At 40.1% G+C, this 27,139-nt stretch overlaps 1 protein-coding gene across 3 annotated transcripts; it reads right to left on the bottom strand.

Moving 5' to 3' along the window:
- Positions 1-11,353: 11,353 nt before the first annotated feature.
- Positions 11,354-24,814, bottom strand: parvg (parvin, gamma). 3 transcript variants are annotated; one of them, XM_034588485.1, is made up of 14 exons: positions 24,720-24,814; positions 24,565-24,688; positions 23,688-23,807; positions 21,480-21,544; positions 20,713-20,815; positions 20,412-20,555; positions 18,809-18,924; positions 18,623-18,684; positions 18,503-18,537; positions 18,327-18,388; positions 17,104-17,172; positions 16,915-17,016; positions 15,671-15,743; positions 11,354-12,371 (listed from the first exon to the last, which is right to left on the bottom strand). In XM_034588485.1, exons 3-14 carry the CDS (start codon positions 23,749-23,751, stop codon positions 12,298-12,300), a joined length of 969 nt encoding a protein of 322 aa, XP_034444376.1. In that variant the 5' UTR covers positions 23,752-23,807; positions 24,565-24,688; positions 24,720-24,814; the 3' UTR covers positions 11,354-12,297. The 3 variants fall into 3 exon arrangements, with proteins under 3 accessions (XP_034444376.1, XP_034444375.1, XP_034444377.1); XM_034588484.1 differs by having other exon boundaries at positions 23,688-23,792; XM_034588486.1 differs by having other exon boundaries at positions 23,688-23,776.
- Positions 24,815-27,139: the final 2,325 nt, after the last annotated feature.

Below are 27,139 nucleotides of genomic sequence, written 5' to 3'. Positions count from 1 at the left end.
CAAAACCTAAATATTTAAAAATCCTCCTAATTTGGAGCCAGCAAATGAAAAATTATTAAAAAGAATTTATTCATTATCTTAACATTTGAAAATCTTTGATAAATTATTGATTAATCTGCCAATTATTTTCTCAGTTAATCATTTAATCTATAAAATGTGAGAAAATAATGAAACATCCTATTATTATTCCTGACATGCGAGTTCAGGTATTCATGAAAAGATTAGAATCCTGTTGGAACAGACAAACGAAAAATGACTAAAACAATTAATGGATCGTTAAAATAAAATCGTTTAGAGTTGCAACTAAAGACTAATTCAATTATTGGTTAATTAGTCAATTATTTTCTCAATCATCTATTGTGCAAGGAAGTGTCAGTATATAGTGAGAAATGCCTGTAACAATTTGACCTCCTCAAATTATTCCTTTGTAAAGTCCAATATCAAAAGATATTTAATTATCATGTAAGACAAAGAAAAGGAGCAACTTGGACTTGAGGATTGTTTGGCGTGTCGGGTGGTTATGAAACGCTGTCCATTCGGTCTAAGCAGAGCAAACAAAGCAGCTGTTGATGCCAGACTGCGTATGAGCGGCCGTGTGGAGAGCAGGTGGACAGAAGGTGAGCACAGTACAAGAGAGGGGCCCAATCGCACATCTGTAATCCAGCTGCTGCCAAGCCTGTACGTGCACTGAATTCCCTGGTCCGTGCACATAGTGCAAACGTCCTTGTCTAAAGCTAAGGGGAGAAAGCGTTAATCCTGGCACTGCAGTGGTGGTGGTGGTGGGGGCTTCCTCTGAGCTGCCTCAATGGGTCTTGCCTCCATATTTATCTCTCTCTGTTTCATGAAGTGTAAGTGGACCCTAACAGGACTCCAGTTAAGTGGCGGGGGGGGGGGGGGCCTGCTGGCCGTCATCCTCAGTTATCAGCAATAATATTTACATTTGCTGAGCATTTAAGAGCGAGTTAATTCCCATTTCAGTGGCATCACGCCACATCACTTTCAGGGGGCACAGAACCAGAATGTGTCCGAGGGAAATAATTGGCCTGGAGATCAGCAGCGGCTCTAAATATCACTGCTTTGCGGTAGCTGCCTTCGTATTCCCCGAGTGTGAACAGCCGCGCAAACAGGGAAGAGAAGTTTGAACAGGTGCAGACGCACTAAGGGGTTTTAATTAGTCCCCGATGCTGCATTGAATGGGAAAAAATCTAATATGTAAGAGATCGTGTCTGGTTTTCAGGGCGCTTTGCTATGTCTTCTGAAGTGTAGTAAGGCAACGTAGGTCTGTTATTATCACCAATAAAGTAATAATAAACACATAGGAGAAAATAACGCTTCATTTTCTTTCTGACGAGCAGTAGCAGGGTCGAAAATGATTCCCTCCAGGTACAAAGGAGGAATCTTTCGCTATAGTTTCTTACAATGTTACAACTGGGTTTTGTGATGTTTTCTGTTTTGTTGAAAACAGTCTTGACTCTGGCCTGATGTGATGTAGTACTGTAAATTGTATCAGCTCAACCCTCTTCACCCCAAAAAAATCATAAAAAAAATATATATAAATAATTAAAATGATGGGGAAAAGCGAGCACACATCTGTTTCAGTCTCTCTCTCTCTCTCCAGGTTGTCATGGTAACAGTTGCCTTACAGTTGAATACCCACCCGTACACACAGAAGCTTTGTAGTGGTTGATACCTCACTTTTTGGGTGTGGTGGTGGTGACGTGCACCACGTTCTGTCTATGTATTCACTACTAGATAGAATGTACCGTTTTCAGTTGGATTGTTATTGCACTTGTTGACTTTGTATTGTCACGACAGGGAAGAATAAAGTTTTATCTTTTCCAGTGTGTTTAAATCTCTCTGTGTCAAGTGCTCTTTGGAAAAATCCACACCTTTATTTCATTAAGCCTTTGCAGACCTGGTTTTTGGTAAAATGTTATCAAAAAAGTTGAAAATATAACTCAGTATGTCCTTAAATAAAAAAAGTGTACATAGCCATTTAATATGTTTTGCTTTACCTACAATGATTTGATATGAAATCAAACTTTATTTAATTTTCTTTTTAGCCTTCACTTGCTAATTTTCAGCCCCTCAGTTCCCCCATAATTTTGGTGGTAACTTATAATTTCTCTATTTCCTATTTTCCACCACATTCACAGTTTTTTTCTGTTTTTTATGATAGTGAGACGCCTGTGTCAATTATTAATAACATATTCTACTCTTGATAGCATATTTTCAATATCATTACTTGAATGAAAACAATCGGTTTAATTTTCAAAGAGGAAATTGGTCCTAAATATATATAATGGCTACACACATGTGCTACAGTGGTCAGCATCTTCACCAGTGAATCTGTGCAGAAGACAAACAATCAGTATATATTTTTAATTAAATTATACACTTTTGATAATAGAACTTAATGTATTTGGATGTTTAGATAGCGGTCGTCCTCCAACCATAAGTTTCTAATGGGGGTTGTAAATTAGTAATTCAGATATTGCTCAAATTTGGAGCGTATATTAGAGCAGATAAACAAACTGTTCAATCAATTTGTGACATTTTTATGCCTCTGAGCCGGCAGCAGTCAGTGACTGGCGCCTCTATGTGTTCAGGTTGTCCGTCCGTCTGTCAGTCTGTACGTATGTCCTGTTGGTCAAAGGTCAAAGGTCAATGTGTATGTAGAAATATGCACACAGAAACTGCATTGGTTGGCGGAGGCATACAACCACAGTGCGGTAATTCAAGTCTACAGCTTTTATTGTTTTGACTCAAGAAGAACTTTCAATCAATAATCGGTATTCTGTCAATCAGCTTCAAAAACATTTACACTTTAGCCTTATTAGACCATTTAAAAATATGAACATCAGTGTGAACCACTGGAATTCATTTGGCATCATCACTACTTTGGGTTTGTGTTCAGGTGTTTCATTCTGAGTTCTGTGTTTCCTGTTTTGTTTTGAAGTTTTTGCTCCTCGTGTGTCTCTGCCTTGACTTCCTGTCTTCCTGTGATTGTCTGCTCCTATTCCTCATGTGTTTCACCTGTGTTCAATCAACCCTGCCTCCCCTGTGTATATAAGTCTCTGTGCTTCCCTTTCTCAGTTCCTTGTGTTATGTTGCCATTCTGTCGTCTTTCATCCTCATTTATTCCTCACGCCTGAGTTTTTCCTGTTCCTTGTGTTTTGTTTTTGACCCCAGTTCTTTTCTGTGCATGGTTTTTGGATTTTTTGAATTTTTTTTTAGAACTTCACCTTTGATAAAGGACACCTTTTGTTAGTTTACTCTGCTCCTGCCTTGCTTCTGCATTTTTTGATCCACCTGCTCCTTGAACGCTGATAAACTGTCTGATAAAGTAATGAATAAAAAGCCCTTTTAAGTTCCCAGAGGCCAGGACAACATCTTCAAATGTCTTGTTTTGTCTGAACTACACTTTACTGTCATGTACGACAAAGAAAAGCATCAAATCCAAACATTTCACAAGCTGTAACCAGCCAATTTTTTTTTATTTCTGCTTGTAACATATAAAATTGTTACAGATTTCCTTTTGATCATCTCATAAATGAATCCTTACAGGTCCATCATTTGAATGAGCATGTCTGTATTTTATTACATTTTTTATTTTACTTAAAAAATATATATAATTTTGCCTATTCTTTTTGAATGCTTTATTTTCCTTTGAATCTGATTATTATACCTTGTTAATCTTTAATGTCAATTTTAATGCATTCCTGTGCCTTTGTAAAGCAAACCATCTCAAAACTGCCTTTAGGGAATTTCTTAAACCATTGATCAGTTGTCACTTGGACTCAAAGATCAACTGATTAGATTCAGTTTTTAAAGGATCACGCTGACCTCATACTAATAAGACAAAAACAGCACTGGTTGTTGGAGGCTGACAACCACAGTGTGTTCTAGTTCTTTCATGTTTTGGGTTTCGTGAAGACGCCACCATCCAAACTATACAGGGTAGCACTCTTGTGATAGACACATGCATAACATTTTAGCATCTACAGAAATCAAGACTTAGTATTTCCTGCCATGCCTGGTTATGGCTGTAATTTCTCTTCACAAGAGCAGTTTGGAAAATTGTCAAATGAGTATTATACATTTAGTTTATAATTATTTACCTATCAAATGTTGTTGGGTAAAGGAGAAAAAAGTATCTTCTTTGCCAACTGATTAGAAGATACAGAAAGAAAAACATGTTTTACGTGTGAGGGGCTTCAAAGGTTTATTTTTTTATAGTTAGTCAAACACCATGACATCACTAGTCTAATCTCATAAAGCTGCGCTACCTCAAACTGACAGAACCATTTTTGCAATAGTGAAATATCACAAAGACATGATGAAAAGAAACTAGGTTGAAAGACAGAACAACAACAGGACGAGTGAGATCTCAACACCTGGTTTCAAACCAGACACCTGCTGCTTCTCACAAGTGTCAAAGTTCCCCAGCAACCCACATGTTTGTTACCACATTGTCAAAGTACCTTTTGAGTTTTCCTAATAAACTCTGACATCATATTTCCACCAACCCTCGTCCACCTGTCGATCACCCTGCCAAGGTTCAGCTCGTCACACAGCTCCTTCATGCTGTCATCTTTCTTCCCCGTTCACTCCATCTGCGTCCTCCTCCTTCCTGTATGCCAGTAACCAACGCTCTTCCCATCTGTGCATATGAAACCAATTACTGCTATCCATCACCATTTAAAAACCATTGTCCGGGTTTCCACATCCTGCTGTTATTGAGGAGCCTGAGATACATCCTGCCAACATCTATTAAAACCCCATTAGGGTTCATGTCTGTGATGTCCTGGCTGCTTGGGCCGGATCTTCTGTGGCCCTGACGCTGCGTTAAGATCCGTCTGAAGAAACCCAAAGTGTTTCCGCCAGGATTTGACAGGGGATGGCAGTATAATGGGATTATGGGTTTTCCAACAGTCCACTAGCGCACCAATATTCCAGTTAGGGTGCTCTGATCCATTGGCCACTGATCATTTATCAGCGGATATTCGTTCTGATTAGTTGGATTAGTGATCTCTATGCAGGCCGATCATAGGAGCTAATCTCATGACATATAAGATATTCAACAAAAATGGTTTCACTGACAGGCAGAGATGGAGCGAGACCATTGAGCAACTCAATGCCCGCTCTCAGCTGTAACAGAGACGAGGCAACGACAAGAACCCCACAGCAAGGACAACATGAAACTGCAGTATATTAAAGGAATTCATGTGTTTTGATCCAGACACTGTCTATTGAGGAAGATGAAGGCTTTAGACGACTTGTTTCCCGATGAAGATCCCACTACACTCCGTCCCAATGTACATGTTTCACTGATATATGTCTGCAGCAGGTATAACAAACAGTGTCATGAGGAAGGACAACATCTGAGCTTTAACTTGTCTTCTCCTTGAGAAAATAGTCGAGTTGCATGTTGTAAAAACACCGAAACAGATTTCCTGACATTGAAACTGAGAACCACTGTTACTGCTGTCCTCGATCCGACGTGAGAAAACTTTAATTCACCAAATAAAAAAAATGTTGGGCCAGACCGTTGTGTGACATTTCCTTTAGATTTGGATTAAATTGCCCTTAAGAAATAAGCATTTAGAGGAGTTAATAAATAGAAATGCAAATTTGGAGTATGTTAGGCCCTTATTTTTGGTGTTGTGAAATTAGAGCTCAGTCAGGGAACTTGCATGGATTTTTTTTTATCTTATATGTTGAAATCATCTTCACGTCCTGATAGCATCAATAAATGAAATCGTGTGGGGGAAAAAAAGTCAGTGTCTGTGGCCGGAGTCTTTGCATGGCGGAGAGACAGACACCACTGATGCAGAGACAATAGCCAAGGTTTTGGGGCCGTAACTTTGACAAGAGGGACGATGGGAGGGGGTGGGAGGTATCAGTGACAAACTGAGGGCTGATCTTGCTAACCCTTCCAACCCGAGCTTTAAATATACCTTCAAATAAAGTTAGCGGGACAAATCTAAACAACAACCCACGTGATGTACAGCAGCAGGCGGAGACACCTCATCTGAATTATTCATAACTCACAAATACACAATATTTTGGGCAGATAACATTGTCGGAAATGTTGCACTGATAAGCAGCAACTTACCGTCGTATGAGTTGTGGTGTGGCTGAACGTAGAAACAGGAGCTCAGCAGGTAGGATGTAAGCGATATGCGGATATGAAGAATAGTAAAGCGAGCTGTCACATAAACCCACTGCCCTGAGTGGAAAGTGTTCTGTAATGCTCAGCTGAATATGAAGTGTGCTGAGGAAATGTGACAAAAGCCATTGAGCTCCACTGGAAGCCAATATTACAGAGATAGACTTTTGTGAATGATCTGTGTGCAGGCAGGTTTATAGCACTAAAGCCAATATACCACACAATGTTATTTTCATCAACACCTGCTGTGTGTGTAGAGCCCTAAAATATTAGAAACAAGCAAGAGGGAATTAATATTTAAGATATAAATAAAACCAATTTAGTTGCTGAGTTTTCATATTTTGCCACAATGTAAAACAACAGCATGGCAGCATCGTAATGTAATGGGAAACTTCAACAGAGAGAAAAATGCCATTAGTTTTCAGTTAATATCAGTGCACAGATAAACAGCACTGGGAATAAAAAAGAAAACATAAGTTAAGTCGATATCAAGCTGATCTGAGAAATAAAGACAGCCAACCTTATACGTTACTGATAATTACAGATAAACACTGACACAACAGGACCAACAGGTGGCGTCACAGAGTACAGAAAGCTCGCAAAACAAAATGGCAGTTAATCAATGATTTGTGACATGTGACTAATGGCCAACTAACACGTAAATGCTGGTGCGTAGTAGAAGTTGAGAATACAAACACATTATTTGGTCCACAACTCCGTCCTAAGATGACAGAACATATCCTGCAGCACGCATTTGAAATGCTATATTACCTATAAAGGTGTTACAATGAAAAGTTAGCTAAATGAGCAAAAAACTGTGCAGGAGTACAGAGCTTTACGTAGTATAATATTTTAAAAGATGAATAAATCAAAATTATTATTATTATTATTATTATTGATGATAACAATAATCATATTTTTTAAGTCAAACTAAACTGTGAATTGCAGCCCTGTTGAAGACCAGATGATGATGATGGTGATAGTGATGATTGCTGCAGCAGCCCCTGTGTTGCATCACTCCATTGATTGGGTCACTGTGTGTTTTTCCACTTTCCAGTTTGATCAGGAGCTCGATACAGCAGCTCGCAGATGGTTGAGCCACAATCTCTCTCAGACTGGTGCCATTACCTCCTGACTCCAGTGCACCATAGGAACATTGTGATAAGGGCAAACTTGTACAATGGGAGTTCTGTATGGACCTTGTATGATCTGCTCTGTGTTTATGAGTTTGTGTGTTTGTGACCTCCTGCTTGAGAAGATGACCATGTTTGGTTTCAGCTGCCAAAGCCGCGGCTCACTATAAATACTGAAGATGGCTCAAATTCAGAGGACGTGTTTCCTCCCTAGAGGACCAGTACTATAGCAAAAAATGATGATAAACAGAGCTTACTTTAAATCACTGTTCATTATATCCTACTAGGTCACATCCCCAAAGAGAGAGTGTGGATATTCGGTGTAATTTATTTTCATCTCTCTGGCTGAAAATACTCTGGGGAGAGGGAGCTAGTTATTTGTGTTCTTATTTTCTAATGGCACGAACCGGTGGTGCGTTTTTCTTATTTAGAGATCAAGGATAAAATGGCAGCAGGCTCAGAGGTGCCTTTACATTCACTAACTGCTCTTAACTTTGAAAGACTCAGATTAGATGCAAATTAATTCAAGCATTTGATATGTTTTACAAGATTGAAAAATAAAAATACACAGAACCCGGATCAGAAATGACCACTTTTAGCAGCTCGTTCATAATAACATGCAGAGCCACAGGGGATCTTGTGTTGAAATGAAAGAGATGAGGGATTTCCCCCTCTGCCTCCAGCTCTACAATAAGTGCATTTGAAACATAATCATAACTTCCATAATATTAAGAGTGTAGCAGCACACATGAAACACTTTCTGTGTTTCTTTAACACTGATGCAAGACTCATTAGGGACAGAGAAACAGTGAAACAGTCTGATGTGATACCAGATCAAATGCTGTCACTGGGCTGACACGTCATTAGATGGAACATGTGGAAAACAAAAGCCTCTTTCACTGGTTCATTCAAAACAACAGAGGGGGTGACCTTTGACCCCTTAGTCTCTGACCTTTGATCACTTGCCATTACTCTGCAACGTAGACTGTATATAAATTTGAATGACATGACTGTTTCACGGGGTCTTGATCGCCCCCTAGTAGCTGGCCATAGTATAGGCCATAAACCCCTTCCTCCCCTTTATTGTGGATGGTCAAATATGTTTTTCTCAAAGAAAGTCTCTGTCATTTTAGGTCATTCTTATCACACTGATATTTGTTCAAGAGGTTGTTTTCCCGTTACGTTGAGTTTTAATTTGTTATTTGATGCTATGAAAGAATCAAGACTGATGAGACTGACTCCCGATTGGTGGAGCTCGTGTGTCAGTGGAACGTTGATACAACAGCTCCGTCCCCCGATGGCTACTGCACAGACGATGGTTCCAAATGCACAAGAAGGCAGCGTTCATATCCAAGGATATTGTGTCTTCAGTTTTATTTAGAGTCTATGGTGTGAAAACAACCAGTTGATCATTAAGGTTTCTTTTGTCTTGTTTGGATCAAAGACAGTTTGATCACCTGAGCTCTCTGGTGTGAATGAGAGACAATTAGTCCTGTAATTGTCTTCTTTGCACTTTTATTTCCTACTCTCTTAATCCCAGTGCTGTTACACCAAACCAGATTATTTTACTTAAACAAAAGTGTAAAACTAGTATCTGCAGATCAAAAGTAATTATTCTGTAGTAAAGAGTAGAGATATTATAAACTGTATCCAACATTTTGTTGTTAAAGCACCAAGCTTTTGAAGGATTTCACTGTTGCAGCAGCTCGAGGTAAAACAATTTTTTTGGGGGGACTTGGAGGTCACAAAACAGTTTATCTTATAATTTAAATATGAAAAACTACTGCAGCCGTCACATCCCTTTCTACTAAAAGTTACACTCCCTCACAACTAAACTGCATTCTCAAGTACATTTCGTTAAGTAATGTATTTCTCAGGGATTACTTTCTGCAAATCACCTCACTTCTCAGATAAAAAATATTTACCGAAAAATAATAAACCCGAGAGCTGGATTAATAAATGTTCGAGGGGATTGCAAGAAAGTAGGCAAGGGAATAAATGGCAAAGATGGGTTGATTATAAAAGACAAACCTACAACCTGGGGAAAAAACACATTCCTTACAGAAACATAATGCAGTTTAGTTGTGTGGGAACAGGGTTAAACATACGTGTAATGGGAAAAAAATACAATATTTCTCTCTGATATGTTAGTAAAATAAAATGTAAATTCTCAGGTTGAGTACAAGAACCTCAGAACTGTATTTGTAATGGAATACTGTCTTCTAGCACAATGTTGTGTATGTAATAATTTTGTGGATATCATTTGCCTGATTCTCGTTTAAAGGTAAGTCAGAAGTAGATCTAAAAAGTCAGCCAGTATTCCAAATCTGTGTTTTTATCAGGAACAGATGATAAATAGCTTTCTTGCAATCCTTCAGACATTTTGACTGCCTCAAGCACAAGTTAGTCACGATTTTGGCTGAAGTACGAGAATTAGGATCAAGTCTGTTGAAATTTGAGTCTAACTCTCTTATCAGACTGATAACTAAGATAAACACAAACACAAAGCAGCAGCAGCAGCAGAGTAGCCTCCAGTTTTGACTCTGCTCTGTTGGCTCTGCTCCTCTTCACGAACAGGGATGCATCTGTTCCGTGTGACAAGGGAGGCAGAGATTACTCATGTTTCCTGTCAACACGGCGGACGGACTCTATTTGTCCAATGGGTCTCTGTGCACAGAGAGACCATTTGTTTTCATCAGAAATCCTCACTCCAGACACTCGAATATTCTCACAGTAGCCTCAAAACATTGTGTTAAATTATTCCTCAGATATTCTCAGCACTTGCTGAATAATAGGTATGAGTTTTTCTTATTCATACATTGCAGAGTGGCTGTTACGATGTTGAGGAGTTAGTGCTGGTGCTGTGTCGCCCTAATGGGAGAAGAAGATGGTGTCGTCATCGGAGCAGAACAGGTTTAATCCCCTGAAGATTTATCCTGGATTTTATCCTTGTGTGTTCTAATGGATTAGAAAGTGGTGACAGTCGGAGCTCTGACCTTATTAATATGTACGGTGGCTAAAAGACATTCATCTTATATGATTTACATTCACTGTCACACTGTCCATCAGTGAAGGTGCCTGTCAAAGACGCACAGATGCTTGCACATAGCCATAGATGGTTTTATGATTAATCCAGCTTGTTTCAATATTGTTGACAAGTTTTCCTAAATGTTATTATTGTGATCGTATCACGGTCACAGGCTTAAAAGTACAAGTATTCACAGTATTAACTCTAATAAGACAGATAAAGGATGATGCTGTCAGTTATGTCTGAAATATACTTAATAACAAACGATTACTGATTCAGTTAAAAGGCTCAGTTGTCTCACTATCTATCAGTCTGTCTGTCTATCAGTCTGTCTGTCTGTCTGTCTGTCTGTCTGTCTGTCTGTCTGCACAAACAAATGAGAGAGCTATATTGTGATCCATGGATAGAAACTTTTTGAAATGTCAGGGGTAATGAAATATGAATTAATGTGAGAATGTCACGTCCGTAAGAAACCTGGAGGGAATAAGAAGCGTTGAAGTGTTTGCTGCTGCTCTTTATTGCTGTTGCCCAAATTTCATACATTAACCTTCAGACAAAAACAAAGAATGAACTCTACAGTTTGCTAATACGCACACACACACACACACACACACACACACACACACACACACACACACACACACACACACACACACACACACACACACACACCATCATCATTCTGCTCACCGATGACACTTGACACACACACACACACAATGTCCAGAGAAGCACTTGTATTTTTGTATCATTATTTAACACAATGGAAGTAACTTTCTTTTTAACTACACTTCCTTACCAAACAAGGTAATTACGTTATCTGGTCCATTTTTTTTAAATTCAACACATAATTTGTATAATACGGTTTGATGGAACCACAGCAATTTTTTCTGTCTTTCATTCTGAGTACCTCCCTCCGTGTGCTGCACTCTTCGTACACTTTTTATTATAACTGACAATAGCATTCAGACTAGAGGAGGTCACAGACTGTGGGCAGCACCAACACATGAAAGTAGCAGAAGCAGAGAAAGAACATCGCTCATTGAGAAGTCTCCAGCAAAAAGACCCCAGCAAATAACCAGGAAATAACCACAACACATGTGGTCCTTCAGAAAGTGAAGAAAAATATGTTTTTAAAAAATAAAATTGGGTTTGCGTGAACACTTTATTGTCCTTAAGCTGTCAACAACATTGAAGAAACCCACGAGGTCATACATTTCTTGTGGTGGCACAGCGAAAAGACATCAATTAATGAATACACCATGTATGTAAAATGAGCCAAAATAAAATCGTACATTTTGGAAACAGGGACCCTGAACCAGCTGGTTCCAAACAACAGGGCCACAACAACTGCCAATAATGCAGAGCCCTCCTGAGCCGGATTTTCGGCTAAAATGGTGCAAATTTGAGCACAATTTTGCAGTTAATCAAATCATATAAAAACCCTAATGCCGCTCAACCAAGCTTTGGCTTTTCACCTGGAGAGTTTATGATGTGAGCCGACGATGGTGTCTGCGTGTTGTCACATGACCACTGCAGCGGACTTACCAAGAAGCTTTGGCTTCTCTTTTGGGAGCTATAATATTGTTCATCTTTATATACAGTCTATGTAAATGTGACCTGTTATTTGTACCTTTGGCTTTCTCTGTGTTGAACTCTTAGATTTTTTTGTTAAATATTCACGTCATTTCAAAGTCCCTCAGAGTGACTGTGAGTAAAAACATATGTCTATTAACTTCGATTTTTTTATTAACTTTGCTCCAGTATGTTGTGACCATAAATGATGGCCCTCTACTTGGATTACCATCACAAACTTGGGTGAGACGATAAACAAAATTTAATGTCACCCTTTGAATAAGAACATTCACAGTATTTGCGACAGATGAAACCACAAGCTGGTCAAACACTCCACCTGTCTTCAGCTCTTTGCACTTCCAGCTCCTGAGCTCCCCTCCGAGCGTCTCTCATTTCTCTTTGTACTTCTTGAACAGGGCGTACAGGACCTTCAAGGTGGCTGTGACATCCTGAGAGACAATATCTGCCACACACAAGAAAAACATTCAGTGCATATTCATAAAGCAGCATCAGCTTCCACAAGGCCACTGAGGCAGTGAGAATACAAGGATGCATTAGGCACCACTGGCTTATAACATTAGCTGGAAAAACTATTTTCACAATCCGTCCTCGCAGGTCATAGATCAGGGGGACAGAAAACAACATTAGATGGAAATTTAATCAATATGTCCTTGGTGAGATGAGACCCCAACAAAATTACTCTCCATTGTGAGATGCACAGAGGGAATGAGTGTGACATGAAGATTGACTCCATGACGCTTTAACCTAATTATTGCACGCAGCACGCTCCAGTTTTAGACCCTGCGTGCTGGGATTCCTTATTCCATCACACCAATTATGTTGGTAATTAAAAAGACACTAAAAAGCAATTAAATTCGTCATTTGCTCCTGGCTGACATTAATTGTGCCCGTCCTTACGTTAACAGTTATCATGTCCGGGATTTATATTACAATTACAGGCTACAGTGTACGGCCGGTAGCTGACGTTGTGGGGACGTCTCGGTGATCGTGAAAGGGAGACAGACGCTGAGGGAGAATACACAGCATTGACATTTTGTCAATAATGGATCTGCAGGGAAGTGAAGGCGATCCATTTACTATTGATTGATTCACACACTTAGACAAGTGGGTAACTCACTGAGATAGTCCCTCTCTTTTACTCTTCTCTTCCTGAACTGATAGTCTCTATCGACACCAAACATTGCACCAATATGTGGCTTTGTACAGCTCATTTTAAACCATGAAGCACTGTTATTCATCTATTGTAAAAAATAAAATAAAAAAGTAAAAAAGATTCTGAAATGTGTAGTAGCAGAGGTTGCCAAATACTTATCGTCAAATTACAGTAAAATACAAATACATTCATTCAGCAATGGGGTGTGTATTAATTTTTTTACATAGAAATCAATGTAATTTACCATTCAAGACCATAGAACAATTGAATAAGGCTGTAATCCTGTTGTATTAATTTATGGATTAAATATGGTCTTATTATGAAAGCAACTTACTTTATATTTATGGCATTTACACTTTTTACAGTGTATGCTGTTCAAGCAGCCTTCTGCAGCCTCTGCTCTTCATGTTTTTTTTAAACTGACTGCTGGGACATGCTCACATTCAGCCACTGGAGCATCAGTGCTGTTGGTGTTGGCTGTTTGTGTTCATTCATGGTGTTGAGTTCAGTTGATGTGCTCAGGTGTATTGTTTCTACACTGGATTGAAACCAGTTCACATGATGTCTCCAAGCTCGAGGTTCTGAGAAGTTACTCCTCACTAAGGGCCTGATCTACTGAGATCCCAAATGAAGAGTGCTAAATTGTGTGTGCATTATAACAGATTGCCCGTTTGGTTGGTGGGCGTTTTGCGGGTGATCTAGTAAACATATTTTGTGTAAATGATAACAGGTGCAAACATGGTAGAGGCAGTAGTATTTAAATGAGTGTTTTGCTTGCGTTACTGGTTTCCGCCATGAAGCGAAATTGAATGCCATGGAATTGTAGGTGTTAGTGGAAGAGGCAAACAAACATGTTGTTGATCTGCAGCAAATAAATATTAATAAAACTAGTACAATTTTACAATTCACCCATTCACACACATTCATACAGTGCATCTATGTGCAGCACTTTCTCCATCACACATCACTCACACACTGCCGGTACAGCCGTCAGGGGCAATTTGGAGTTAAGTGTCTTGCTCAAGGATACTTCGGCACGCGGCATGGAGGAGGCCGGGATCGCACTGCCAACCCTCTGGTTAGTGCACAACCCTCTCTACCTCCTGAGCCACAGAATGTGAAGTATCTTGAGACGGTGTTGGCTGTGATATGCTGCTACACAAATACAAGTGAATTAAATATAATTTTTCAAATAGGACTTGAGGTAGAACAGGAACAGGGCTTTACCCAAACTGTTTGAGGGACACTATTACTAATAATGAAAATATCACTTTCAGATTGTGGTGTGAAGATTTCCCTTCACTGAAAATAAGGTGTCTAAGCCAAACCATGAAAAACACACAGACAAGGAAACAGAGCTGTCCACATACTTTTGTGTTTTTACCCACAACAAAATAGAAAGTTCTCGTTGCAGATCAACCATGCAAAGACATATCCTATATGCTGAGTTGTAAACTGAATGTTGAATAAAAATCAATACTGAATGTCTAGTAAGGAGAAAACATAATGTTGACAGATGCATCGTACTGCTCTTCCCTTCACTTGTCTCATCGTCCTCCACTGTCTGATAAAGGCCAAGTTAAGTTAAAGAAGGTTAGTTGATCACGTTTTATAAAAATTCACAAGATCGGAAATGATAAGTCGATTGACAAAAACCCAACTAATTAATAATTGAATAATAATATAAAGAAGTTTGTTTATGTATGCTGAAAGAAGCAGAGCAAAATAACAGAGAACACAAAGTTCTTTACAAAGGACAAAATAAATATATATTTTTATTCAAAAGGCTGTTGTTAAAAATGTGTTTTTAGATTTTGCGGGTCTGAGTTTGTCGGGCAGGTTGTTCAGGTGTGTGAGCAGCTGAGGCGTTCTTCATTCTTCAAGCAGAATTGCAAAACACTCTTATTCTCAAATGTGAACATTTCACTGCACAGATACAATCAGTCTATTTCTGGGATCTGCCTGATAACTCAAGTGCTCATGAATACAGAAAACATATCTTCCTGCGGACACACACACACACACACACACACGCACGCGCGCACACACAGATACATTCAGTAGATAGTGTATGTTGAGATTAAATCCGTGTGTATCGGCAGGCACCACAGAAACATCGTCCCCTTGGGACCATCTCTCTCACTGCTCTTCTAAATGAAAGATGATGACCTCGGACTCAGCCAATCATCCGCAGTGATACTCATGGAGACACCCAACGCACTCATTTATATTCCGCAAGCAATTTCACCTTTCCCTCGGAAACACTGTCAGACCCACACTCCGCCGAGCAGCTGAGATTGAGTCAAACTACCAGAGCGATCCCCCTCCTCACCTGCCACACAAACAGACTCTGGCATTTCCCCATCACTCTGACAGATGCTCCTGATAGAGGATCTCATCTGAATTAGTTTGACGCTGTCGTCTCGAGGCGCCGCTGTTTTTTCTGTTACAATCATTTTACTCACAGGCCGTCTGTTTTTGGTTTCTCATCCTCTGTGCCTGGCATTTTAATTCAAGTTAGATCTGAAAGTGTCTGTGTGTGTGTGTGTGTGTTGTGTGAACAATGAGCAAACAGTGATCTTTCTCACCTTGTGGTTTAACACTAGTCAGTGTCAGGCCTGTATCATTCAGGAGGTCCAGGGCCAAGGTCACATTGTGCAGCTGAAGAGCAGAGACAAACGGGTCCAACAGAAAATCACATTTTGATTAAATCATTTAACAAATATGAGGATCACCCAACTAACTCAGATACAATATGTCACTTGTATATATCAATAACAGATATAATAATATCTGAATTATCTTTGAGTCTCAGCCACACATGCAAACAAACAAACTCCCCACAGAAAGACAGCCATCAAACCAGGACTCGAACCAGTAACTTTGAGGCAACAGTCCTAACCATTTTACTTGTATTGTAAAAATAAAATGAATAATGAAGCCAATCTTAATGTATTACACTATATGATGTGATTTTACAAAGTTATGATGATGTCATTCGTACCGTGTGATCATAAATTATTTAGTGATTATATAAGCTTTAGGTCTATAGTCCTATAGGAGGGAGAGGTACCTCGGATTTTTACATATTTCCTGAGTTCTTTGTGACTGCGTTTTAATTCAAAGATAAACCAGATGAGTTATTATTTTTGGGTTGTGTTGTGTTAGAACTGCCAGATTTAATGTATTTGTAGAATCCAATATTAATGCTGATTAGGCTTATATATAATGTGTCTATAGCCAGAGGCTTTTTAGTTTTTAAGGAATTTAAAAGTCTAATAAGAAATGTCACAGTGTCTCTGTACAATAAGTCACGAGCTCATCACATGAGTCATAACTTTTTCATTGACTCCTCCTACTGTTTCCTACAGTAAAGATAGAATTTAAGTGAGCCATGACTCAGTAGTAATTATGCATCTACTTTTATTACGGGGATAGTAAAATATTAATTGTATCATATCATTTAATGTAATGGGCATGATTTTGGTTTCAGTTCTGTAGCTCATTATCCACAGAGCTCGCAGGGAAATTCAATTAGCTGAAAGTATAAATGAGAAAAATGTGTTATGATCTTTTCTTTGAATTTGATTAATGGAGTATGTGTATGTCTACACTTTCATAAAATATCAGCATAAGTGAATTCTGACTGAAATTTGTAATTTTTCTTTTACGTGATTGGTTTTTGATATATAAATAAATCAAATATAAAACAAGTGTCATCGGTGAGCAGAATGATGATGGTGTGTGTGTGTCTGTGTGTGTGTGTGTGTGTGTACGCGAGTGTGGCTGTCCAGTAGAACTACACCACGTCTCTGCTGTGACGTGTCCGTACCATCTCAGATTGATTGACGGGGGTCAGGTTGAAGTCACAGAGTGGGATGAAGAAGCCTTCTAACTGTCCAATCAGCAGCAGCAGGATGACGCCATCGGCAAACTATGCACAGACAAACACAGGCGGTGAAATCATCTCCGGGGGAGTGGTTTATTATTCTTTGTTTTCAGCTGCTGCTTCTCTTATCACCTGTTTGTCCAGTTCAGCGACCTGCACACCCATCGTCGACATGGTCTGGTTGACAAAGTGTAAAATGGCCTGAAAATAGAATAAATACATGAATACAACTTGACCTTATTTTGATGACATTTTGAGCATCTGGCGACTTTAGTGCAAGCAATTAGTCAGTTAATAAATGAGCCAAAAAACTGGAAATGAACCCTCAAGTATTTTCATAACTGACCGAGTTACTTATCAAACAACAAGAGCCTACGTTGATGCTAATATCTGGGATGTTTATACTGACACCAATTGACTTCCGCTGCCACCTTGAGTTATTTTTGCTAACAGCGGCTTAAAATGGCATGTTGGTCAATTTGAAATACATTTTCTGGAAGGAGACATATTGCGGACATATTCTTGATTTGAATTTGGGTTTGGGTTTACATGCGGCAGTTTTCAGAGAACACATCTCTTTCCTTTCCCGGACGGGTAGACCACATCCTCTGAAGGAAGCAGCCCCTGAATTAGGACCCAGCTAAGGTCGGCCTTGCTTTACCTGGCTTCGTTATGGGGCGTGCCAGACTAGCTGCTCGGTGTGCATTATGCAAATGGAGGGCACTATGTCATGTGAGATTCAGGAAGAGAGGAGCTGCCTTAACCACGGGACCGGTGGCTTTTGAACCTTACAGAACTTTCACATTCAAAGAAAACTCAAAATAACAAACTAAAGAGAAAAACTTGAAAAATCTATTTTGGGGTTTAGGACTGTGACTATAATGAAGCCCTGGACCCTGAGAAAGGTTAAGAAAACCATCTGGTCCATTTACAACCTGTTCTGGGAATGTTTCTGAATATAAACATTTGAAGTTCTGAGTGGACTAAACCACAAATTTGAAGATGTCATTCTGGGCTGTGAAGATTGTACTGGACAGTCTTAACTATTTTGACATTTTAAAGATGAGTAAATGGATTAATTCAAAAAACTTAACAAATTCATAAAAACAGTAAAAACTAATCATGAGCAGCAACCCCATGGGTTCGAACAAATGATCCATTCTGGTTCCCTACATATTTGGTCCATATTTCTAACCCACATTCACAGGCTTTGTATTGCAGATCGAAGTTAAGCTCACAGATATGATGCCGATTTGTTTCCTGTCTTAACCACCACTACATCTGCTCTTTGTGTCAGCTGGGATGAGAGTTAAAACACCTAAACTACTTCAGCACTTCTCCTCTCAGTTTTATACCTTCTTCACCGTGTTGACCTTGTGAGCCTCCAGCCCCAGCAGTTGTTCAATGGGATCTTCCCCTGGGAGAGCAGACAGCAGGCAGAGACTTGTGTTAGGTCATTGTCGGCTGTAATGTTGTTTGGATGACATTCAAGATGTTAGCATCGACTCAGCCTCTGACCACTCTTACTCACTTCCAGTATTGCTGAGGGAGTCTGAGCCTGTGTTGCTGTTGAAGAAGCCAAAAATATATGAGCTGAACTGTGAGTTTTTCTCCTCATCCACAGAACCTCACAGCACAGAAATCGACTTACTTGGGCCGATCACCTGTCAGGACTTCTGTTTGTACGTCGGATTTGATTCCACCGCTGTTGACCTGCAAGGAAATTAAAGTTTACCATAATTTAACTAAAAAAGAGGCTCCACAAGGTGCATAAAAGACTTGATTCACCATACGGTGCAGGAAAGACAAGAGTGCTACAGCTCGTGTTGAAACTCACTTCCAGCGACACGACTTCAACCTTCACATTTGGTGGCAAATCCAGTTCAGGCTGGAAACATCTCACCATGGCAACCAGCAAATGAATCGTAGCCAGAAGGTCTTTGTTGTGGATGACTGACAGACAAACAACAGAAGCCAAAAAACACACACACACACACACACACACACACACACACACACACACACACACACACACACACACACACACACACACACACACACACAAGTACTGATATATCATTATATATTTTCATGAAATCCCCAAAATCAAACCTTGTTTTTTATATTTATGGTAGAAACTGCCTGTAGCACTTTTCTATTTTATCGACCACTCCTAGTGCTTTACAGTAGACGTCACATTCACCCATTCACACACGCATTCATACAGCGTGACGATATGCTGCCCTTTTTCTCTATCACACACTGCTGGCACAGCGGTCAGAGGCAATTTAGGGTTCAGTATGTTGCCCAAGGACCCTTCGGCAAGCAGACTAGAGAGGTTCAAACCATCGCCCTTCTGGTTAGTGGACGACCCGCTCCAACTCCTGAGCCACAGCAATTTACAGCTTTAGCATTTAATGTTTATATTTTATGATTACAGTACCTCTATATACCAATTGTTATTATTAGTGGTGGAGTTTGGAGCGGTCACAGCTCCAGAGATACATAGAACAGCTTTTTATTCGTGACACATTTCACTTGGTGTAGAACTCAACTCACACTATGTAGTATTTTTGTCAGCATGATTATTGCTGACTGTGATTATTCATCAATGATGCTTTTACAGAACACCATGTTTATTTTTGTCCCTCTTTGGATGGCAGAGAAGTTTATTAAAGCAACTTGAGTTGATCGAGTCACTGTAAATGAATACATCAGCTACTGCTCTGTTGTTGCTGCTGCTCGGAGTTTTCACCGTGGTTTACAAGGCACCAGTAGAACATGGGTGCTACCGGATCAATATGATGAAATTTAAATACCACAGAATTTGAAGAGGGAAGCTTTTTTTGCCATCTCACAAAATCTGCCTGAAATCATGTGGTTTGAATCTCCCTGTTTTCTGTCCATTTAGAGCGACGCAATTTCCCAAATAAAGAAACAAATTGGAAAAATCAATAGTGTGTTGAAGCTGCTCGGATTCAGCTGGTCTGTTTTTGTATCTCAAAATAAAATCGAAGCACCAAGTTGTTGGAATTGGATTGTTGAAATTCAGATAGCATGATTTAACATCAATCAATTATCTGGGTATCTTTATTGTCCTATCAGGTGATGGCGTTTAGTCACATGATCCAGAATCAAATAAGCAACCAGAGACCCTGGACTGGATTGAAATTCTCAGTCACAATTGTTAGGGTTATGCATGGTTTCTTTGCTCCCATAACCCAGCACTAGTAAATAATCCACTGAGAGACAATTAAAACAGAACAGCCAAACGTTTGCACATTTTATCCTCACCATAAACCCCCTCAGATGGTCCAAACTAACACAGGACTCTCGAGCTTTAGCACCAAGTCCTGTTGTAATGAGAGAGCGTTGCCAGGACCGAACATTTGTTCACTTGTTGCTTTGCTGGCGGAGGCTAGTGAATTTGTATGACTCACGTTGGATGTTCCATTTGATCTGGCGGCCGTCCTGCGGGCCCAGTCTCCTGTCCAACTCCTCCAGGATCAGTTCCAGCTTGCGTATCTGAGCGGCACCGGTCAACGCTAACTCCTCCACAGGCAGATGCACGTCGGCCAACGTGGCTGGAGAAACCAGGAAATGATTATTTGTAAGGTCAGACGTGCTGTGGATATTTGAGCTCTCAGCGTTTAGGAGAAACACTTGTTTGTTTTTAATGGTCTCATTAATAAGTGAACGTGTGTTAGTGTTAAATGTGATATCATACAAATGTGCATTAACTCAGCAGATGATGAAGCACCAGTCCATCGTACAGATCCTCCTGCAGACTCTGAACCACGATGTGCTCCGGTTTCAAAGTCCCATTGATCCAATCAACTAATGCCTAACAAGACACAATTCATCACACAGCCAGATACATCAAACACCCTCATCCCCTCTCATACATGTTCTGTCCCCAATGCAGCAGATGAAAACCAGCATGAACCCCTCATTTAAAAAAAATCCTTTCTAATCTATTTTCAGAGATGATATGAGGCTGAAGTAGATGGAAAATGACGCCACCCACTCTGTGCTTTCCCCCCCCCCCAAAATTACAAATAATGATATTTTATGAGTTTTTTCCTCCCAAATCTACATATTACACCTGCCAGGCTTATATTGGGTTATTTACTCATGCATTGGCACTCACACAAACACTTGAGCTGCTATCCTTTCCAATCAAAATGTGTTTTAAAGTCTGATCCAGGCGACTCTGTCTGCTGCTCTCTGCTGTTCTCATCTGTCTCCCATCACCTCTGATAATTGTGCTCATTAAAGTTGCATTGATCCTTCCACCTTTTTTTTCCCGCCCTGCATCAGATATTATTCATGCTCCTCACTGCACACACACACACACACACATGCAGGCTCTGTAATGTATTTTCCCTGTAGGATTTTCCAGCTCAGTAAAGACGTACAGGAAGTGTCGGATGTGTGTCACAGTAAATGTTGAATGGAAGACAGAGAGACGGAGGTCTGTCTGTAGATAACAGGAAGTCCTCTCTTACCTGCTTCAGCTTCTCAAGTTTGGGGTCTTTTAGAGAATTTGGCTGAATCAGCTTCCTCTTCTCTCCTGTGTGAAGATAAACAACCTGCACTGTTATTTATACCTTATCAGGGTCGTGACTGTAAGATGAAGCTCCTTTGTTACTGTACAGGTATAGTTTACATTTACACTGACCATGTTTCAATCGCATTTGTCCAGTCAGACATTGATTCACTTTCATTTCTATACTATATGTAAACCAAATAGCAGAGTTATGATATGTGCAGGACTTGACCAATTCATTACACTTATCAAAGATTTTAGATGTTTTAGTGTCAAAACCAGTTAAACAAGTATAAAAACGTTTGCAGGGCCGTTTGATGGGAAAGAAACCCTGAGATTTTGAGAATAAAGTTGTAATTTTATTAGAAAGAAGTTGTAATGGGTCATTTCAGAGCGGTGAATATCAAAAAGTCTGTCGCCTTTGTGGTGTATTTAGTTAACATGGATCATTTTGACACATGTGTAAAACATAATGACGTGTTTACAGCTAGCGGCGCCTGGTTTCTGGACTCTCAGACTCCCTAAGTGTTATTACAATATGTTACTTGTTAGTTATCTCTTCCTGAGAATGCTCTTTGACCTGTTAGGTGGAGAGGTTCCCATCTTCAAGTAGGAAGCATGTTTCGAACTAGATGCCCCTATGTATGATGTCATTTTATCTCAAGTTTTGGGGCGTAAACAAGTTCCCTATATGAATGCTTGTCCGGCACCGGCGACTCAGACTTCTGCATTGGCCGAGAACGTCTCCGGGTATACCTAGGTACCCGTCCTGACCTGTAACTTCTGTGTAATAAACCTTATTATACAAGCAAGAACGGTGTCCGCGGAGATTCCTTCATCATCATCTTCAACATCACTGCTGCTTAAAATATACGACACCTTCATTAAAATGAGATATGTGGAGCTGTACTTAAGTTTCACAAATAATGAAATACGTAATGTTTTGGCTCATCGGTACAATGTCGTAAGTTTTAGGACTTTGAAAAGATTATGTAAGAAATTGTCTCTATTCTAAAGAAAGTAACAAATGGACTTGGAGGAAGTTGCCTCTTTTATTGAGGAGGAAGTGAGTGGTAGTGGCCGACTGTAAGACTATCATTGGTTATATCATTGTGTTATTTAATGGGTTTCATAGTTTGTCAAGAAACAATGAGATTGGTTCCAGATGTTGATTCCAGAAGGAGTGACACTGCTGAGCATGATTGTATTTTCATAACTTTATTCTCAAAATCTCAAATTTAAAGTTTGTATTAATTAATTTGATTGAATAATTATCAAATTAAATAATAACTTAAATATATTTATATATTAGGCCTTATTATTTTTACAATGTAAAAATAATAAATACAACAGGCTTTTAACCTCTTTCCGCTCTTTGTTTTGATTTCACAGCGAACAACTTTACTTTTTAACATGACTTTCAACACTCAGCAATCTTGTTTCCAGATGCAGTCGTCTGTTTTCTCACAAAAAGCTCAGATAAACCCAGCGAGTGTCTCACACACACAGCGAGCGGCCTGCTGCTGCTGCTGAACACGGTGGAGAACTGAGCATTTGAAGAAGCAGATATTTCCCTCAGGAAGTGGTTAGAAACAAAAGCTATTTCAATTCATGAGGTGCACAGAAGCACAAATGAATGCTGATGTTGTTCACTGGCTGCAGGAAGTGTAATTACACAACTGTTTGCCTAAGTCAAGTACAACAACTCACAACATAGAGAATGTCAGTGTCGTGTTTAGAGCAGATGTGCACTAACAGATGTCGAAGAGAAACTATTGGACACCAGTGACTGTGCGGGTTAGAAAAACACACTCAGTGGCCGGTTTATTAGGCACACCAAATTAAAAGTAATAACAGATTTACATTTATTTCTCCGGTAATGGAGGTTAAAATGTTCTGTAATGCAGTTAGTTGTCACTGCATGCTGTTTTACTGTTGAATGAACAGAGGCGTTATCTCAGAGGTGGGTCTAATATTTAGTCTATTCCAGATTCACACTGAGGCTAGACTAAATATTTGACACCTTCTCCTGGTTCTGATATATAAATATTGAAATGTCCACGTCATAATAGCATGGTTTGCTGTGGTGTAAACACAGATTGATTTAACGGGTGAACAAGTGAAGCCTGTGACAGGTTACTTAGCAGCTCACTAAATGCATACACACCCTGGAAATACTCAGCGTCCACAGCGTGCTCCTCTCTGTGATAGTTGAAGATGTCCGCCTCCATCAGGCCTCCTCAAGACGAGTTGTACCTGTCCGAAAACAAACCTGCAGAAGAGTCAGCTGTGCATCAACACACCGAGAGAAGAGGAAGTGCTTCAAATTAAACACAGCAGGATGAAGAGCCAGAAAGTTTCTCTCTCTCTCTCTCTCTCTCTCTGTCTCTCTCTCTGGCTCAGCAGGGCCTCTGTAAGTTTTCTCTCTACCTTCATCTGCTGCAGAGGAGTCACACACTGACCAGAGGCGGAAGCACTGATTGCACTGACAGAAAGTCTTGTTCGTCCAATTTCAGACACTAAGATACGAGTCTTGAGCCTGGTCCAGCTGTAATACAGTTTCTACAGTGTGGTTTGAAAGGATTTTTTTTATTGTGACTTGAGGACGTTTTAAGTTTCTGAAAAAACACGGAGAAGCAGAGAAGCCAACTGAAGTGCAGTCAAATTAAATGACAAGGATGTTTAGTTTCTTCACTTCCTTTTCTCTTTGTTTTCACTCAGCACCAATAACGGATCAAGCAGAGCACTGTCGATCCCTGAAGATTTGCAGGGGCTGCACCTCCTGTCCCCTCTGAACATTTTGAATCATATGGTCTGGATGGAGCTCCGCAAAACACAAAGTAACGCAGGCTGACAGAGCAGCCGTGACCTGGAGCGTGTCAAACTGTTGTTTCCTGGATCTGGAGAAGACAAATGCTTTTTTTCTCTCCTCTCTCTCGCTCTCTGTCTGTTTTATGTGAGCGTGGCTTCCTTTTCCTGGTGTCGACAGTAACTTTCAAACACGGTCATAGACAAGAAGTCTGAATGAGCTTGAATGAGCTTACCTTCAGCTCTCTGACTTCACAGAACCAGGTGGCTTCAGCTGCACCGAGATCCTTTACTGATGTCAAATCCACAAACTGTCAAAACGCTGATATGAAAAGCTGTGCTCAATCTGAATGGAAGCGGCTGTGAGTTTCAGAAATGAGAAATGTCTGACTGCACTCCATTTCAAACCGTGCACGGCTTTGATAGCAAATCACATGGGTCCAAAAGAAGGAAGCTCAAAAAAGAGGATGTTGCAGACAAGGAGGTAGCACTTCCTCGGTGTGATACAGGCGTTCTCTGATAAGGGCGTTTATGTTCTGTGAAGCGTTCTGCGTTCGAGACTTTGATAATAAGCATTTGTCAAAGGGATCAGAAGAAGGAGGACTCTCTGGGTACAAATGTATTGTTAGAAAAAACCCACACTACAGGAGGTGCCGAGAGAAACGTGACATTTGGAGGTCTCAGCAACTCAGGCTCGACTCACACGTCTCCATCTGTGACCGGGCCGGATCCGTTTGCTGTCATCTGGTCTCTCCGTTCTCCGATTAACACACACACACACACACACACACACACACACACACACACACAGACACACACAACGGCAACAGAGGGAAGAAATGGATAAAGAGACCGAGACAACAAAACAACAAGCTTTCTGTGTTTGTGCGCGCTGGCCTTGTTGAAGAAAAGAAAAAGGACCACCCATCTGCCATACAAAAGGGGCAATTTGGTGGATGTGGAGGGTTACCATAGCAACAAAGGGAAGAGACAAGAAAATAAAGGCCTAAAATAAGCCCATAATTACTTTAGCTAAACCCAAATTGCAGGAATTGCCAGTTCCAAAGCCAATCTCGCTCGAAAGCCAAAGCAAATCAAACCTATCACACAAGTACGGGATGAGATGAAATTCTCCTTCTGTTTGATTCCAGGCATTTATATCTTGATCAAACAAACAGGGGTGAGACATCCAGTGCTGGCCCAGTCTAGATTGACTTATCCACTCTTAATAATCCAGTCTGGCTCTAAAATGCGTCCCAGCAAGTCTCCAGGTGGCACCGTGGGTCCAGGCTTCCCCCGGGGACATACTCTGAAAGGCCGGTCGATATGAAAGTACTCTGACCTTTCTCCTGGGACGACGAGAACACGCTGCACTAAAGGCAGAAGGCAGCAGGAGCGGCTTGTAAATATGGCCTGGGATGTGGCGTGCACAGTTCAGAGTAAAGAGGAACAGTTTGCAGTTCCCTCGGTTACTCAAAAATGGTTTCAGTATAAATAGCCAACTTTATACACTACATCACTAGTGGATGTACTGACTGACTCAGGTTTTGTGCACTGCTGCAATCTTTTTGTAATCGTCATTGCGTTTTGTGTCTTATTGTTCCTATATAGTTCTATTTTATTCTACCCTTCTTTTATTCTATTCCTTTTGCCTGTAATTATTCTGTACTTGGGCTATTATCGTATCTTATCTCAAATGTGTAGTATTTGTATAGTTATAGTTATAGTAGAAAGTTCACCCAAAAATGTAATTCGGCTCAGTTCTGGCCATATGAGCCAAACCCAACCGACTAACAACACACAGGTTTCAGGGTGTTTTGGATTGTTCTGTGTGCATGGGCCAGATATGACTGATAATAAGAGTAAATTATTATTAATGATTTAACAAATCATCTGACACAAATCTCAATAACCTGACTTATCTATAAAAACAGGATGCCAAGCTGCATTGGTTTAAAGCCAGGTTAATAGTTATACTATGCCAGTTAATATTCATCAGAAGCTGTTCTATTTGTTTGTCTTTTTTAATTCACAATATTAAATTATCATTTGAAGTTAGACTTTTTTCTATAAGTTGAACTCCACTCACCCCAATTCCTACGTTGTGGATCTCTTGGGACAGGGAGAGGTGGAAGTGGGAAGCAGTAAATGGTAACAGGAAAATTGCAGAATACTTCAGTGACTCTGAAATATAAAACTTGTGTGTGTGTGATAATAGAAAAGGAGGATAAAGTCTGGGGATGAGCGAACGTTTGTACTGACTGACTGCCGTGGAAATCATGGAGACACGGTAAGAAATATTTCCTTGGTTTGCATCAGCTGTGACTTTGTCTGGCTGAGGAATTACACATCTGGTGTGAAAGGTCAAGAGTTGAATACTTTCAGGTGTTTATCATGCTGATGGTTCATTTTTTATTTCTTGCAGCCATTCTGGCTCTTATATGTTGTACAGCCAAGCTCCCAGCAGATAACTCCTATTTTGTGGACCATGGGAGGGACACAACAAGAGTTGGGCCCCCTGCTGTTTGGAGTGAAACAGGTGTTTGATGAGAGAGGGATGGTGTCTGTCTTTCATTCTCGGTCTGTCTATCCATTGTATGTGTTGAAGTCAACTCTGTGATTTCCCATTTCGCAGCTCTGCAAGACGGCAAAGACAATGCTTCAAAGATAAAACATGGCTGTTTTTACCTCCGCCTAGGAGGTTACTTTTTCATCTGGGTTTGTTTGTTTCTCTGTCTGTTTGTCAGCAGGATTACGCAAAAACTACTCAATAGATTACCACAAAACTTGGTAGAATTGGATGTGGATTTC

The sequence above is a fragment of the Hippoglossus hippoglossus genome, chromosome 6 (genome assembly GCF_009819705.1).
Source record: "Hippoglossus hippoglossus isolate fHipHip1 chromosome 6, fHipHip1.pri, whole genome shotgun sequence".
NCBI lineage: Eukaryota > Metazoa > Chordata > Actinopteri > Pleuronectiformes > Pleuronectidae > Hippoglossus > Hippoglossus hippoglossus.
The sequence above is the reverse complement of the archived record's forward strand: the minus strand, read 5'-3'. Positions and strand labels throughout refer to the sequence as shown.